At 47.2% G+C, this 16107-nt stretch overlaps 1 protein-coding gene across 5 annotated transcripts in view; it reads left to right on the top strand.

Moving 5' to 3' along the window:
* The first annotated feature begins 1422 nt into the window (after positions 1–1422).
* The window catches only part of MIER2 (MIER family member 2), a 34765-nt gene continuing 20080 nt past the window's right edge, over positions 1423–16107 (top strand). For all 5 annotated transcript variants that reach the window (XR_016513454.1, XM_090289075.1, XM_090289072.1 and 2 more), the window contains exons 1-3: positions 1423–1478; positions 14045–14135; positions 15710–15852. Coding sequence is in view for 4 of the 5 variants with exons in the window: in XM_090289075.1 (XP_090145201.1) it covers positions 1470–1478; positions 14045–14135; positions 15710–15852 (243 nt within the window). In the remaining variant the exon portion in view is untranslated. The remainder of the gene's footprint in view (positions 1479–14044; positions 14136–15709; positions 15853–16107) is intronic.

Here is a 16107-nt window from a genome sequence, read left to right as displayed (position 1 = left end):
CCAGTAAACACCCAAGTGCATCCTAACCTTGTATGTGTGGCTGGCTCTAAGAATTTTGGCCTGGAGGAGGGAGGATAAGCTGGAAGACCAAAAGGATGATAAGAGGAAAATAATAATATTTATGTTTATATCCACCTGTGATTTGTATAGACCTTTATTTCCCAAATCACTTTCCCCTACTGTCTTGAATTCCTCCAAAGTCACACTTCAGACTCCCACAACTTCACAATTTTCCCCCTGAATATCTTATGTCTGGACTTCCTTAACCAACTACATGCAGAGTGTCCATAAGTACCTCAGACTCAGGGTGATCATAATAAAACCAGTGCTGCCCTCCTGCCCCGACCATGGCCTCCTCTCTCTCTGCTGGTCTAAGAGGAACACCTTGGCACCATGACCCAGCAGTATTCTGCTGGTTCACAGCTGGGAAAGGAATGGTGTTCTTGAGTCATCCACCTCCCCAGTTCCATTCTTCCTGGTCTCAGTAGGAGTGACCATCCACTCATTTGTGCAAGTCAGAAATCTAGGAGCTGACCTTCACACCCTCTCCCCCTTAACTCCCTCTCCCACTTCACTCCATCAGGGATTTTTTAGGTTGTACTTTCCCAGCTTTCTTTACTTCTCTACTCCTGGCTACCACTTGAGTCTTGCTGGACATCTCTGCCTACTCACTGCCTCCCAGCTTCCTTTCTTGCTCCCTATAAACCTTCTCCCTGAAGCTTACATTTGTCAGTCTGAAATTTAAAATGTAGCGACCCCCTGTTAGGACTGTCCTGTTCAAACTCTCAGCGCCTACTACAGGTTTACAATGTGCAAGCGGTCCATAAATATTCAATGAATTCAGAGTCAAACGCCAGGGGTTTGAACCCACCTTTCCAGTGGCCCAGTCAGCACTCTGCCTCCTTGGTATAGGGTCGCCATGCTGCCTCAAAGCTCGCCAGTAAGCTGCATCTCGCAAGCACCCCAGTTGGTTCTTCGGCACACTGGATGGATCATCACTGCAAAACTGAAGTTCAAGAACCACGCTGATCAAACTTAAGTCCTGTCTCTACCACTTATGCATTGGGTGGGCCCGTCATTCTAGGCCTCAGTTTCCTCACCTGTAATACTGGGGTACTAATAATATTTAGCCAACCTATTGGAAGGAGGAAATAGGACAAAAGCTCCCTATGCAGGTGTGGTTATCAAGAATCAGTATTTTTATTAATAGCATCCCTCACATCCCAGGCCAAGGCCAAGGCTAGGGTCCTGCCAAGGCCCTCGAACCCATGCTTCCCGAGCCCGCCCCGCCCCCTCACTCACCCGGCGCATCCCAGACCGCGCACCTACTACGCCCCGCCCGCGCCCCGCCCTAAAAGGCCACGCCCTCCACAGGCCACGCCTTTCAGTACTCCGCAGCCAATGAGCCCGCGGCCCCGCATCCGGGGATTCCGGCGCGGCCACTGCCTCCCGCGCGCACACACACGGCCATGGCGGAGGTGAGTGAGTGGGCTGGGGGAGCTGGCCCCCCACCCCTGCGCACCGGCGTCCCCCGCCGCCGGACCTCGGCCACGTCGGGCCTCCAGGAGCGGAGGCTCCCCCGCCCCGAGGATGCGCGACCGTGCCCGAAATGCCGCGCCCCTCGGTACTCGAGGGGCGCGGGGCTCTGTCGGCAGCCGCCCCCGGCCCTGGCTCCCCCCGTTCCCCGACTGCCACATCGCGGGCTGCAGTGCGCATGTGCGGGGGCGGTAGCGCCGGCGGGGGCCGCGGAGTGGGGAGGGGTCGGGGGGCGGGCAGACGCAAGGGTTGGGGGCAAGCTGTTGGTTCCTTGCGGGTTTCCGGCCCGGCTGTGCGCGTGCCGCACGCCCCTCCCCATCCTTGACCAACTTTGCAGAGCTCTCTCTGGTTACCCGGTCGCAGCGCCGCGGGCTCAAGCCGCCCAGATCCAGCGTGGGACCCAGCGCTGCATCCAGCTCTCTAGCCCCCAGGTGCCGTTTGGGCACCGGGGATTCGTCCTCCCGCCAGATGCCGGGCGGGATTCGAACTCCACACGAGGTGTGGGGCGCGTTGGGGTTTCCTCAAGGCAGGCAGAGTTAGACCAGCCTTTACCGGGGGCTCGAAGTTACTTCTTGGAACCTCTTCATTCTGTCGGTAAAGCAGGCCCAAGACCCCTTATCCAATATCCTTGAGGCCTAATATATTTTGGAATTCAAAGTTTTTCCGATTGGAGAATCTGTGGGATTTGGAACTGTGATGCTTGATCACACTCACCTAGGACCATCAGGAATAAAGTAAGGCACTTAATAGCTTCTTGTCAGGTCAAACCAGGGATGAAAAACTTTCAGTTTTGGGGTTTCTCGACTTTGGAATATTGGTTGGGACCTGCCCTCACCTTCTAGGGCTCTAGTGAGGGAGAAATGAGGTAATGAATCTGCTAGGGGCTCAGTGAATCTGACTCTTAATGCATGAGGATTCAGTCTGGGGATGCAGAAGATAAGGCCACCGCCAAACAGGTCCACAGACTCTGCAAGTGGTCCTCCTCAAATGGGTGTGTGGTGTCACTGAGGCCCGCAGAGCAGAACGTACTCATCCAGTGAGGCGCAGCAGGTTCGTGGGATATTGGGTCTGGTCATGGCATCACATTGAGTGTCTTAGCAGAACATGGATAGGCGTAGCAGGGGCCGGGACTGGCCCTTCTCTCCCACTAGTGGCTTTCTCAGGGGCAGCAACAGGCTCTGCATTTGTGCCAAAGAGGGTATGGGCATCTGGGTGCAAGACTAGACTTCACCAGCCAGTTTGGGCCTTTTGCTAGGTGCCTGGATCCAAAAGGTTCTTAGAGAATTAATCCTCTTTATTTTTTACAAGGCATTTAGGGAAACTGAAGTGTCATGGGGGCAGTGACTGGCCTCATAGGTTGGAGGCAGAAGCCAGGTCTCCTGATGACCCAGCAGGGTTGAGGTGGTTGAGTGAGTGTGTGTGTGTCTGAGAGTGCACGCGTGTACTCATGCATGCTCTTGGATCAGGGGCATGTGTGGCATTCTTTCTGGGCACCAAATGGCACCAGGTATCATTTGGGCAGCATTATTGGCCTGGAAGGTAGCTGTGTGTCATGGAAGGAAGGGCCAGACTCCCTGGCCAGCCTCCCTTGATTGCTGCTGGGTTTGGCTGTTGACTTTGTCTGGCCCAATGCTGAGCCTCTGGAACCTGCACAGCAGCCAGGTGCCCTGGGTGCTTCTCTTACCACTGTTGACAGTTTGTGGTGGTGTTCTTTTGAGTCAACTTGAGTTGGTTTCCTTGAGAAAGCCTACGTGTGAAGTCCCCTATGTGCCTGCCTCCATGGGAGGCCCTGAGGGTCTGTGAGTAGAAACCCAACAGTGATTGTCCTAAAGGGCCTCAGAGGCTGTAGGTCATTAAAGGACCAACAAGTGTGCCAATGTCAGATATGATGAGCTATGGCCAGCCTCTGCCCAGGAGACTTGTGGCTCTGGAGCCTTAAATGTGTGAGTTTGGGCAGGTTGCTGAACATCTCAGAGCCACGGTTTCCTCATCTCTGAAATGGGAAGAGATGGGAGCAGGAGGTCTCATGAGATCTGGGTTCAGGGGCTTGCAGAGAGAAGCTGACCCTTTAAAATCACTGATAACCAGCTATCTAAAAAAGAAAGTGGTGGTTTGTCACCTAGCAGTAAGTATTTGATCAGAATTAGCTGCCTGCTTTTTGTCATCACCAAAATAGCCATCAGCATCAGATCAGCACTGTGAGAGGAGAGGGGGTGCTTGAGAGTAGATCGGGGTGCTTTGTACTGTTTTCCTCATAGGTACCTAAATACATGGTCTTTGTCTTGTGCTTAAAACCCCCAATGGCTTTCATTGTCCTTTGGATGTACGCAGTGCATCTTCTCCCTGTGATCTCCACCTGGTGGTGTGGTTCCCCATAGATCTTCCCTGTCACCCATGCCAACCCCCTGGCCTCCTTCCTTTTTCTTGTGTACTTTGTACCCTGGAGAGACTCGGGTGCCACCATGCTGTTCCAGTGCTCTACAGGCCCTGTCTAGAGGTGCCCTTAGAGGTTTTACCTGACCCCAGTTGTGCAGGCCCCTACCCTGTTTTCTCCCTCAGTCCTGTACATACCCACTTGTTTGTTATCTGTGTCACCAACTAGACTGGTAACTCATGTGGGTGGAGATGGGTGGAACCTGTTTCTGGACGGACTGCTATGCACCCAGCGCCTATTGCCGTTTCTGGCCTAGAGGCAGCGCTCAGTAAGTGCTGGTCAGATGGGGTAGTGCAGTGCTGGAGCAGCCCAGTGAGACCGATCAACTCCGCTGGTGTGGGTGAAGGGTGTTCCAGTTAACTATTGCTGTGAAACAAATCACCTGGAAACTCAGTTTTTCAAAATAACAATTATTTAATTATCTTTCATAGTTCTGAGGGTTCACTGAGCTCAGCCAGGCAGTTCTTGCTTGGAGTCGGTCATGCAGTTGCAGTTGAGTGGTGGCTGGGGCTGGAGGAAAGCTTCCTTGCTCATGTGTGGCTGTTGGTGCTGACTGCTGGCTGGGACACCTATGTGTGGCTTGGACTTCCTTACAACATGGCAGCTGGGTCCAACAGTGACTGTCTCAGAAGATACCAGGTGGAATCTGAGTTGCATCTTATGACCTAGCCTAGAAGTCACGTAGACTCTCTCCCACCAAAGTCATAGGCCTAGCCAGATGGGCAGGGAGGGGTTGCAGAACCCCACCTCTTGAAGGAGGCAGGCATATCAGTGTCACATGGAGAAGAGCATATGGATGCACCATCATGGAGAATTGGATCTGCCACAGGTCCCTGGAGTGGGGTAAAATAGCAGTTAGATGCAGCCCCGGAGGAAGGGCTATTCTGCCCCTGGGGAGTCAAGATCCTCCTCCCTGCAAGACTGAACGGGGCAGTCTTCCTGCTGATGAGCTTGTACCTCCTCCATGCATAAAAGACCTGGTCTGGACACCAGGTCCTGGAGCAGTGACTGCTGGCACTTCTGACTGTTGTGAATCAGGGGATGCAGCCTGTGGGAATCCCACCATTGAGGGTGGGCTTGCACTGGAAATCAGGGCAGGGAGAGGGAAAAAAATCCATAAAGTCTGTATTCCTTGGTAAGTTCTGAGGAACTTGGGAGTCACTTGGCAATGAACTTGGGGATCTGAGGCCACCAAAGCCTTATGGGAGCATGCTGCTCAGAACCTCCTGGGAGAGGCTGCCTCCCTGGTGCTCCTCTGTCACTCCAGCTGCTCACTCTGCTCCTCCGCCTTATCACTCCTGTCAGATGGCAGGTTGGATGTGGGCCAAGTTCCCAGTCCCTTCCTGGGGGCCATGCACTTGAGGTGGAGGCAGCATTGGAGCAGAGCTGTTCTTCCTGTTTCTGGGAAAAGAGCCATCCATACTCTGTCCTCTTCTGGTTTCCCCCTCAGTCAGGGTTCTTGGTGGCAGGACACAGAAAGCCAGTCCTGGCCCAGGTGAGAGGGGAGCCCAGAGAGGCTGGTGTACCTGAGCAGTCAGGAGGACCCTGGGGAGGGCCAAGTTTGTTTCAGAGGATACTTAGGGTGCTGGCTCCATGGCAGTGCGCTGTGTGTGGCGCTGCAGGGCGGCCTACAGGCTGATGGCCACCTTTTTCCTGGAAGGAGGTGAGGCTGCTTCTGGTAGACCACAGACTCAACCCAGAGCACCAGGTGAGATGCCCTGCATCTGCGGATCTGTAAAGGGTTTTTGAGTCACAGAGCCCGAGTGTGAGTTTCTAGTTGTACCACTTGCTGTGTGAGCTTGAATAAGTGACTTGACTTCTCTGAGCTTTGATTCCCTTCTTTCTCTTATGGAGAGAGTGATTACACAACCTCTTGAGGTTTTCTTGAGGACCCAGTGAGGAAATTAGCATGGACGTTCTTGCTAAACCTTTTTCCCTAAATTTTAAAACTTCATTCTAGTGAATGTTTTAGTTTCTTGTTTTTTTTTTTTTTTTTTTGCAAACTGCTTTACTGGTACAGTATTTCCTCACTTAATCACAGGTATTACGTTCTAGACCCCCCTGTGATACGTGAAAATCTGTGAAGTAGGAACCTTACATTTATTTTAGTATTTATATATATTTCAAGGCTTTATAAACCCTTCCCACGCACTTATACACCGTTCCCAGTCCCTTATTAACCTTTCCCACTCCCTTATTAACCTTTTCCACACTTTTATAAACACTACTTATGTTCTTAAACATATTCTACATTCTTAAACCTATGTAACTTTAACTACATACGTATACAGTACTGCAAAATCCCACGATATAGTGAAAAATCCACGGTAAATAATTAAATATAATATTTTAAAAAATCCCACGATACAGTGAGGCCGCAATAAGTGAACCATGATATAGAGAGGGACTACTGTATATGATTCACTTGTTTTAATGTGTACCATCCGGTGGCTTTTAATACACTTATATTCACAGAGTAGTGCAGGTGTCACGAGTTGATTTTAGAATGTTTTCATTACCCATAAAGACACCTTGTACTCCTTGGTCGTCACTCCCCCATACCCCGGCACCCATGAACCTGCCCTCTGTCTCTGTGGATGTGCCTGCCCTGGACATCTCACATAAATGGAATGACACACTTTGTGGCCTTGTGTGTCTGGCTTCTCTCACTGACGATCACGTACGTGTTCAAGGTCCATCCATGTTGTAGCATGTGTCAGTGCCTTGTTCCTTTTTATCGCTAAGTAATATTTTGTTTTGGTTTGTCTGTTCATCAGCAGATAGGCATTAGGGTTCTTTCCACTTTTGGCTGTTGTGAAGAATCCTGCTGTGAACGTTCATGTGTAAGCTTCAGTGTAGATGTACATTTTATTTTCTTTTGGATATCACAGAGGAGGGGGAGCCTAACTTTTCCTCTCCTCTCCTACCTTCTCTGCTGGGGCCTGCGATTTGGACTGACAAAAGGCAGGCTCACTAACGAGTGAAACAAGCAGAGCACATCACATGGGATCGCCAGGTGACCAGTAACTGGGGTGGTGAGGATTTGGCCTTCAGTAGCATCTGAACAAAAGAACAATAAATCTTAGAGGAGTGACGACAAAGGAAGAGGACTGAGTTTCTAAGGGCATCAAGTTGTGGGAAGGTAAACATGGGAGAATTAGTAGGGTCTCTTTGTACAGATCCTCAGTGCCGTCTTGTCTTCGGTGCTAAGGGGGCTTCCTTCCCGGTTTGGGGGCACTCACAGGAGTTTATGCTTTGCTTTCAGGCAGACAGGGGCAGAGAGCTCATCCTGTGTTGGGTTTTCTTAGTTACCTTCAGCTTGAAATAATCTTTATGTCAGAGTGGTGTATTTTGGGGTGGCATACTCTGAACCCCTTCAGTGTATACCTAGGAGTGAAATTACCAGGTGACATGGTAATGCCGTGCTAACCTTTGGAGGAACTGCTGTTTCTCAAAGTGGCTGCTCCATCTTATATTCCCACCTGGATCATCTGTGTTCTCCCTGACGCTTTTGTCTTTTTTGTCATAGTCATTCTGTGTTTACGAAGTGCTGTCTTACTGTATTTTTGATTTGATTTCCCTTGATGCTGAGCATTTTTTCATGTGCTTATTGGCTGACCATTTGTGCATCTCTGGAGAAATGCCTATTCAGACCCTTTGCCTATTTTAAAATTGGGTTATCTTGTTATTAATGCATTGTAAGGATTCTTTGTATTTTCAGTATGCAAGTCCTTTTTCAGCTATATGATTTGCAAATACTTTTTCCCAGCCTGTGAATTGTCTTTTTACTTTCTTGATAATGTCCTTTGAAGCATTAAAGTTTTTTATTTAATGAAGTCCAGTTTATCTTTTTTTTCTTTTGTTGCTGTGTTTTTGGTGTCTTATCTCAGAAACCACTGCCTAGTCCAGTGTAACAAAGATTTATCCCTATGCTATTTCTAAGAGTTTTATAGCTTTAGCTCTTATATTTAAGGTCTTTGACCTATTTTAAGTTAATTTTGTGTATGGTATGAGGTAGGTGTTCAGCTTTGTTCTTTTGCGTGTGGATATCCAGTTTTGTCCTAGCATCATTGTTGAAAAGACTGTTCATCCCCATTGAATTGTTTTATCACCTTTGTCAAAATTCAGTTGATTGTAAATGTGTGGATTTATTTTTGGATTCTCAATTCGGTTTCTTTGATTTAAATTCCTAGCCTTCTGCCAGTACCACCGTTTTGATTACTGTAAGTTTGTAGTAATTGTGAAACCAGAAAGAGTTCTCATTCAGGATTATTTTGGCTATCCTGGGCACTTTGAGTTATTCTATTAATATTTTTGGAATCTGTCAGTGTGTGCATAGAAGCCAGCTGAAATTCTGATAGGCACTGCATTGAATCTGTAGGTCAGCTGAGGAGTATTGACATCTTAAGAGTATTAAATCTTCTTAGCCATGAATATAGGATGTCTTTCCACTTATTTAGATCTGTAATTTCTTTCAACACGTTTTGCATGTTATTTTTTAATTAATTATTTTTATCCTGTTTTGCACTTTTTAGAGTATGAGTTTTGAACTCCTTTTGCTAAATTTATTTTTAAGTATTCTTTTTGATGCTATTATAAGTGGAATTGTTTTCTTTAAAAAAATATTTTATTGATTATGCTATTACAGTTGTCCCAATTTTCCTACTTTGCTCCCCTCTGCCTCTTCCTTCCATTCCCTCCAGCAGTCCCTTCCTTAGTTTATGTCCATGGGTCATGCATATAAGTTCTTTGGCTACTCCACTTCCTATACTGTTCTTAATATCCCCCTGTCTATTTTGTACTTAACCAATTTGTACTTCTTAATCCCTGCACCTTTCCCTCGTTCTTCCCCTTTCCCCCCTCTCAGCAGATAACCTTCCAAATGATCTCCATATCTATGATTCTGTTTCTGTCTGGTTGTTTGCTTAGTTTGTTATTTGGATTCAGTTATTGATAGTTGTAAATTTGTTGCCATTTTAATGTTTATCATTTTGATCTTTTTCTTATATAATTCCCTTTAGCATTTCATATAATAATGGCTTGGTGATTATGAACTCCTTTAGCTTTACCTTGCCTGGGAAGCACTTTCTCTGCCTTTCCATTCTAAATGATAGCTTTGCTGGCTAGAGTAATCTTGGTTGTACGTCCTTGCTTTTCATCACATTGAATACTTCTTGCCAGTCCCTTCTTGCCTGCAAAGTTTTATTTGAGAAATCAGCTGACAGTCTTATGGGAACGTCTTTGTAGGTAACTCTCTGCTTTTCTCTTGCTGCTTTTAAAATTCTCTCTTTATCTTTAACCTTTGACATTTTGGGTCCATCTTGTTTGGAACTTTTTGTGCTTCCTGGACTTGTGTGTCTGTTTCCTTTGCCAAATTAGGGAAGTTTTCTTTCATTATTTTTTTCAAATAAGTTTTCATTTCTTGCTCATCCTCTTCTCCTTATGGCACCCCTATGATTTGGATGTTGGTATGTTTAAAGTTGTCCCAGAGGCTCCTTAGCCTATCCTTGTGTTTTTGAATTCTTTTTTCATGTTGTTGTTCTAATCGAATGTTTTTTTCCTTTCTCTGTTCCAAATCGTTGATTTGATTCTTGCCTTCATTCCCTCCCTGTGGGTTTTTCTTCATTTCACTTAATCTTCATTTCTGCCTGAGTCTTTTTTTATGCTGTTGAAGTACCCAGTGAGTTCCTGGAGCATCCTGATAAGCAGTGTTTTGAACTCTGCTTCTAATAGGTTGTTTATCTCCATTTCATTTAGTTCCTTTCCTGGAGTTTGTCTTGTTCTTTCATTTGGGCCATATTTCTTTGTCTCCTCATTTTGGCAGCCTCCCTGTGTTTGTTTCTGTTTATTAGGTAGAGCTGCTTTGACTCCCTGTCCTAGCAGCGTGGCCTATTGTAGAAAAAGCACACTTGTAAGTTGTCTGGGGCAGAGCCTTAGGTAATCACCAGGGCAGGGCAACCCATGTCACCATTCTGTTGCTCTGTTTGGGGAAGGGCTTGGAGAGGGCACAGTGCCACTGCCTGGCCTCTGGAAATTTGCCTGGGAGGAAGCTGTCTCCCAGCACTTGCCCTGTTGCCAGTCACTTCACTCTCTCTCTCTATGCCGCTGTTGCCCTGGTGCTGAATCCCAGAGAGGGGTGGGTGTGTATGAGTCCTAAGTTTGTTGCGGGCCCTTTAAGAGGAGTCTCTTGAGAATCCAGCAATTTATTCTGCTACAGCCCTCACTGGTTTTTTTACAGCCAGAAGTTATGGGGACTTATCTTCCTGGTGGTGGAACCCTTGGCTGGGTGGTCTGGTCCTGAGGTATCCCTCTCGATTTTTATCTACCACACGTGGATGTGGGACCACCTGTTCTGCGTCTCAGCGCCTCACCGCCCCTCTCTGCATCTCTGCCCCTCCTACCCATCTGGCTGAATGTGGCTTGAATCTTTGGTTGTTGGACTTTCGTACAGCTCGATTTTCTGACAGTTCTGGGTGACATTTGTTTTGTAGTCTAGTTGTAATTTTTGCTATAGTTTGCAAGGAAGCAAGGTGTGTTTACCTATGCCTCCATCTTCATTCCCCTAGAATTGTTTTCTTAATTTCCTTTTTGGGTTGTTAATGGCTAGTATATAGGAATATTTTTATATGTTGATCTTATAATTTGCTGCTTTGCTGAACTCATTAGTTCAGATAGGTATATATAAATATATGTGTGTGTGTGTGTGTGTGTGTGTGTGTGTTTTTTTCCTCACCCAAGAACATTTTTTCTTCATTACTTTTTAGAGAGAGAGGAAGGAAGAGAGAAACATTGATGTGAGAGAGAAAAATTGATTGGTTGCCTATTGTACACGCATGCAGACTGGGGGATTGTATGTGCCCATACCAGGGATCACACGCAACCGGACTGGAGATTGAACCCGCAGTTATATGCCCTGACTTGGTATCAAACCTGCAACCTTTTCAGTTATGGGCCAACGCTCCAACCAACTGAGCCACACTGGCCAGGGCTACTTCAGATATTTTTTAAGTGAATTTTTTAGTATCTTCTGTGCAATATTATTTCTTCTTTTTTAAGCATATTTTATTGATTATGCTGTTACAGTTATCCCAATTTCTTTTCCCTTTGCTCCCCTCCATCCCGTACCCCCTTTCTCTCCAGCAATCCCACCCCGTTGAGTTCATGTTCATGGGTCATGCATGTAAGTTCTTTGGCTTCACTCTCTCCTATATTATTCTTAACTTCTCCCTATTTTGTACCAACCAATTATGCTTCTTAATCCCTGAACCATTTCCCCATTTCTCCCCCTTCCCCTTCCCAGCTGACAACCCTCCAGATGATCACCAAACCTGTGATTCTGTTCCTGTTCTGGTTGCTTGCTTAGTTTGTTTTCATTTTTTTAAGGTTCTGTTGTTGATAGTTGTGAGTTTGTTGTCATTTTATTTCTTTATTTTTGATTTTAAAGATTTATTTAATTTATTTTTAGAGAGAGGGGAAGGGAGGTAGAAAGAAGGAGAGAAATGTCAATGTGTGGTTTCCTCTCCTGGACCCCCAACTGAGGACCTGGCCTGCAACTCAGGCATGTGCCCTGACTGGGAATTGAGTTGTTGTCATTTTAATGTTCATAATTTTGATCTTCTTTTTCTTAAATAAGTCCCTTTAATATTTCATATACTAAGGGCTTGGTGATGATGAACTCCTTTAGCCTTACCTTGTCTGGGAAGCACTTTATCTGCCCTTCCGTTCTAAATGATAGCTTTGCTGGATAGTCATCTTGGTTGTAGGTCCTTGCTTTTCATCACATTGAATACTTCTTGCCAGTCCCTTCTTGCCTGCAAAGTTTCTTTTGAGAAATCAGCAATAGTCTTATAGGCACCCCTTTGTAGGTAACTCTTTTATTTTCTCTTGCTGCTTTTAAGATTCTCTCTTTATCTTGAACCTTTGGCATTTTAATTATGATGTGTCTTAGTGTGGTCCTCTTTGGGTCTAGCTTGTTTGGGACTCTGTGCTTTCTGGACTTGTATGTCTATTTCCTTTGCCAGATTAGCAAAGTTTTCTTTCATGATTTTTTCACATAAGTTTTCAATTTCTTGCTCTTCCTTTTCTCCTTCTGGCAGCCCCATGATTCTGATGTTGGCACCTTTAAAGTTGTCCTAGAGGTTCCTAAGCCTCTCCTCGTTTTTTTCAGTTCTTGTTTCTTCATTCTATACTGGTTGACTGTTTATTTCTTCCTTATGTTCCAAATCATTGATTTGAATCCCAATTTCATTCCCTTCACCATTGGCTTTGTGTGGCTTTTCCTTTGTTTCACTTAGCATAGCCTCCACTTCTTCACTTCTGTGTTTGTCATGCGCAAGCATATCTGTCAAGTCTGTGAGCATCTTTATCACCAGTGTTTTGAACTCTTCATCTGTTAGGTTGGCTCTCTCCTCGTTTGTTAGGTTAGCTATCTCCTCGTCACTTAGTTCTCCCACTGGAACCTTGATCTGTTCCCCCTGTTGGGCCATACCTCTCTGTCTCCTCAACTTGATAGCCTGCTTAGTTTGCCTTTGTGTCTTAGGTAGAGCTGTTGCACTGGTTACATTGTAAGGGACAGAACCTTAGGTATTTGTCAGTACAGGGCAACCCGTTTTACCACATTGTGGCGCTGTATATGGGGAAGGGGTCTGGGAGGGAACATTGCTGTTTGCTTGGCACTCGCCCCTTTTCCAGGCACTTTTCCCACACTCTTTATGGGACTTGGCGCCTCTTTAGCTGTTGCCCTGCTTGTGGTTCCCAGAGTGGGTGGATCTGCAGATGTTCTAGACCTGTGGGGGCCTCTAAGCAAGCAGACTCTGGTGACAGACCATCAGTTTCTTACCATGCCCCAACCCCCACCAGTTTTCACAGTCAGAAGCAATGAGGCTTTATTTTCCCTGGCGCTGGAACTGTGGTCTGGTCTGGTTCTGGGAGCGCTCCCCAGGTGTCCATCTGGCTTTTATAATGTCTGACTGCACTTGCCACCAGCTTGCCACAGCTGCTATCGTACTGCCACCACCACACCATGTCCTCTAAGCCCCTCCTACCTGTCCAGATGAGTATTTCTTCTTTATATCTTTGTTTGTTGGACTTCCATGCAGCTTGATTTTCTGAAACTTCTGGTTGTTTTGAGCTAGTTGTATTTCTTCTTAGTTGTGGAGGGAGACACAGCGTGTCTGCTTATGCTTCCATCTTGTGTGCAGTATTCTTTCATCTGCACGAAGAAATAGCTTCACTTCTTCCTTTCCATTTTCAATTCCTTTTATTTCATTTTCTAACCCTGACTAGAACCTCCAGTGCTTTTGCTTTGTTGAACTGACATGGTGTTCAGGGTTTATCCATGTGTCAGTGTTCACTTTTCATGGCTGAGTAATACTCCAGTGTGTGGATGGACAGCCTCTTATTTATCCATTCAGCTGCTGAAGGACTCTTGGGTTGTTTTACCTTTTGACCTTTGTGAATCCTGCAACTGTGAACATGTGTGTTTAGTATGGATGTATATTTTCAGTTCTCTTGGGTATGTACCTAGGAGTAGGATTAAGTGCTGGGTTATATGATAACTCTATGTTTACTTTTGGAGAAATTGCCAGATTTTGCCAAAGTGGCTATTTTGCTTTTTGAAGGCTGGTACCCTTGCGAAATGGGCTGTTAAGTCAGGCATGGCTGTCAGTGAGTACCTGTTGGGTGTGTGCCATAGGGCTGTGTGTGGGCCTTGGTTACCTGGTCCCTGTTTCCTGGGTGGATGATAACTGTTGTTCCAGGCTCATCACAGTCCCCGTGAGTGCTGTTTTTACGCTTGGATGTGAGGACATCGAGGTTCTATGGTCCTTGGAGCTGCTGTGTAAGCCTGCATCTGTGCATCCTCTGGGTGCATGACTTAGGAGCAGAGGAGTAGCTTTTCTGGTAGCTGCACACATGGTGCTCCATCCTCAAACCTTGGAGGCAGCTTGCATGCATTACCCCCAAAGTCCAGATGAGACCACTTCCTGAGGCCACCTGGGGAGCCAGGCTCTGGCCTGTGCTTACTCTCGGTGGGTCCTGCGCTGGCTGAGCTAACGTGCTTCTCTTTCTTTGCAGGCCTCCTCTCTGGAGAGGCAGAGCCCTCAAGTGGTCTCCTGCCTCACTCACAGCCTGTGCACCGGGGAGCCTGGATTGCCGACAACAGCAGGTGCCTCTCTTGCTCTATCCTCCTTCTGCCCAGTTGTAAGAGATAGAACCTTGCTCTGCCTGGAGAGACAGAGATGGTGTGCTGGCCCCCAGAGTCCAGGGACAGGGGTGCAGACAAAGTGGCCAGGACTCTGTTTCTCATTCCAGGAGAGGACCAGAGCACCTTGTCTGTGGGTGAGGGTGGGGTTCCTGCTGGTGCGTGTGCTAGGGGTGAAGGAAAAATGGTGACTGTGGGAATGGAATGGATATTGGGTGGGCACCATTCCTATGTGCCCTGCACCTTCCCTGAGCTGGCCGCTTGGCCCCTGCAACTCCTACTGCTGCTCTGTGCTTTGGACCCATGTGTAGGACCAGCTTTGGCCTTCATGGCTTCCTGGCTTAGGTTGATTGAGACCTAGCTTTTTTGTTTGTTTGTTTCTTTTAAAATTCGGCTTACTGCCCTGGCTGGTGTGGCTTATTTGGTTGGGTGTCATTCTGCAAAACCGAACGGTTGTTGCCAGTTCGATTCCTGGTTGTGGCACATGCCTGGGTTGTGGGCCTGGTGCCCAGTTGGGGAGCGTATGAGAAGCAATTGTTTCTTACATTGATGTTTTTCTCCCTCTCTTCCTCCCTTTCCTTCTCTCTAAAAATAACTAAAATCTGTAAACATAAAATTAAGCTTACCGAAGACCTGTCATGGAGACAGAACAGTGAACACATTCTTACTCTTTTGGAAAAACCCATAATCTGGTAACATCTACTACCTATTGGCCTGTGCATGGGACACTGCTGTGGCCCTGCTGGTGGAGAAGAAGGGACTGGCATTTTTGGGGCCTACTGCGTGCCGTTCGTTAGCATTCTCCCTGCACTGTGCTTGCCATGACTCACGTACGTGGGTGTACAGTGTCACCCCTGTGTTTCTGGAGCTGAGGGCCTTGCTCAAGCTATGCAGGCACCAGGGACCAGGTGTGGAGCCAGTTCTGTTGAGAGTGCCTGTTCTGTGTTCACACTGACTCACCTGGGGCTCATCTCTTCCTTGTCCACTTGCTGTCTCTCCAGACCCTTCCTTGCAGGCATCTGTGATCAGGGAGACCAAACAGTCCCCTAGGAAACACATCCCTAAAATGCCCAGAATCCATGTGCTGTTAGTCAGGTGTTAGGAGTCCTACTGGGAGTTTGCACAAGGTAGACTGACATTGCTGACCACCAGCATGTACAAACACACAGCCACACATATGCACACAGACTCATAAAGTGCACACACAGCTGCCCACGAAATTTAGGTGAACATGTGTATTCTGGCACACATTATACAAACTTACACAGCTGCATGGACACATGCACACACACACACATGCACACAGATGTGCACACACAGCCATGCAACATGCATACATGCAGCTGTATGTGGCTGCCTACATGCATGACACACATATAGCCTCACGGCTGCATGTACACATGGCCACATTCTATGGACTTTGTCCCTGGTGGCAGTTGAGCCACTATTGCTTTCTCTACCCTAGCTGTCTTCAGTTGCAGTGCAGTGATGGGGATGGGTGGTGTGAGGAGCTCACGCAGGTGGTGTTCCTTCTGTAGGTGTGTCCATGGGCTCTGCAGACCAGCAGTTCAACCTTGCAGAGATCCTGTCACAGAACTACGGCATCCGGGAGGAGTGTGAAGGGGCCGCAAGACATCCAGAGCAGCCTGAGGAGGAGCTGGACAAGGACTTCATCTCCCAGGTACTTGGCTGAGCTGAGCCCTTTGCCCCATGTAGGTGGAGCCCTGCTGGGCAAGATCCACAGTTTCTTCTTTTGGCTAAATTGGTCTGCAAGCTGCTCAGATTCTACAGTAAGTTCTGCTTGCACATCTGTTTGTGAAGCTCTAGGCCCTGTGCTAGGAGCTGAGGTCATAGTGGACACGCCAGACCTGAACTTGCCTTCAAGGGGCTCTGGGGCTATAGACTCTCTAGAGAGGTAGCTACACATTAAATATAC

This window comes from Furipterus horrens, unplaced genomic scaffold (genome assembly GCF_987537825.1).
Source record: "Furipterus horrens unplaced genomic scaffold, mFurHor1.1.pri manual_scaffold_10, whole genome shotgun sequence".
Taxonomy (NCBI): Eukaryota; Metazoa; Chordata; class Mammalia; order Chiroptera; family Furipteridae; genus Furipterus; species Furipterus horrens.
Note: the sequence above shows the minus strand (reverse complement) of the source record. Positions and strands in the feature narration are given on the sequence as shown.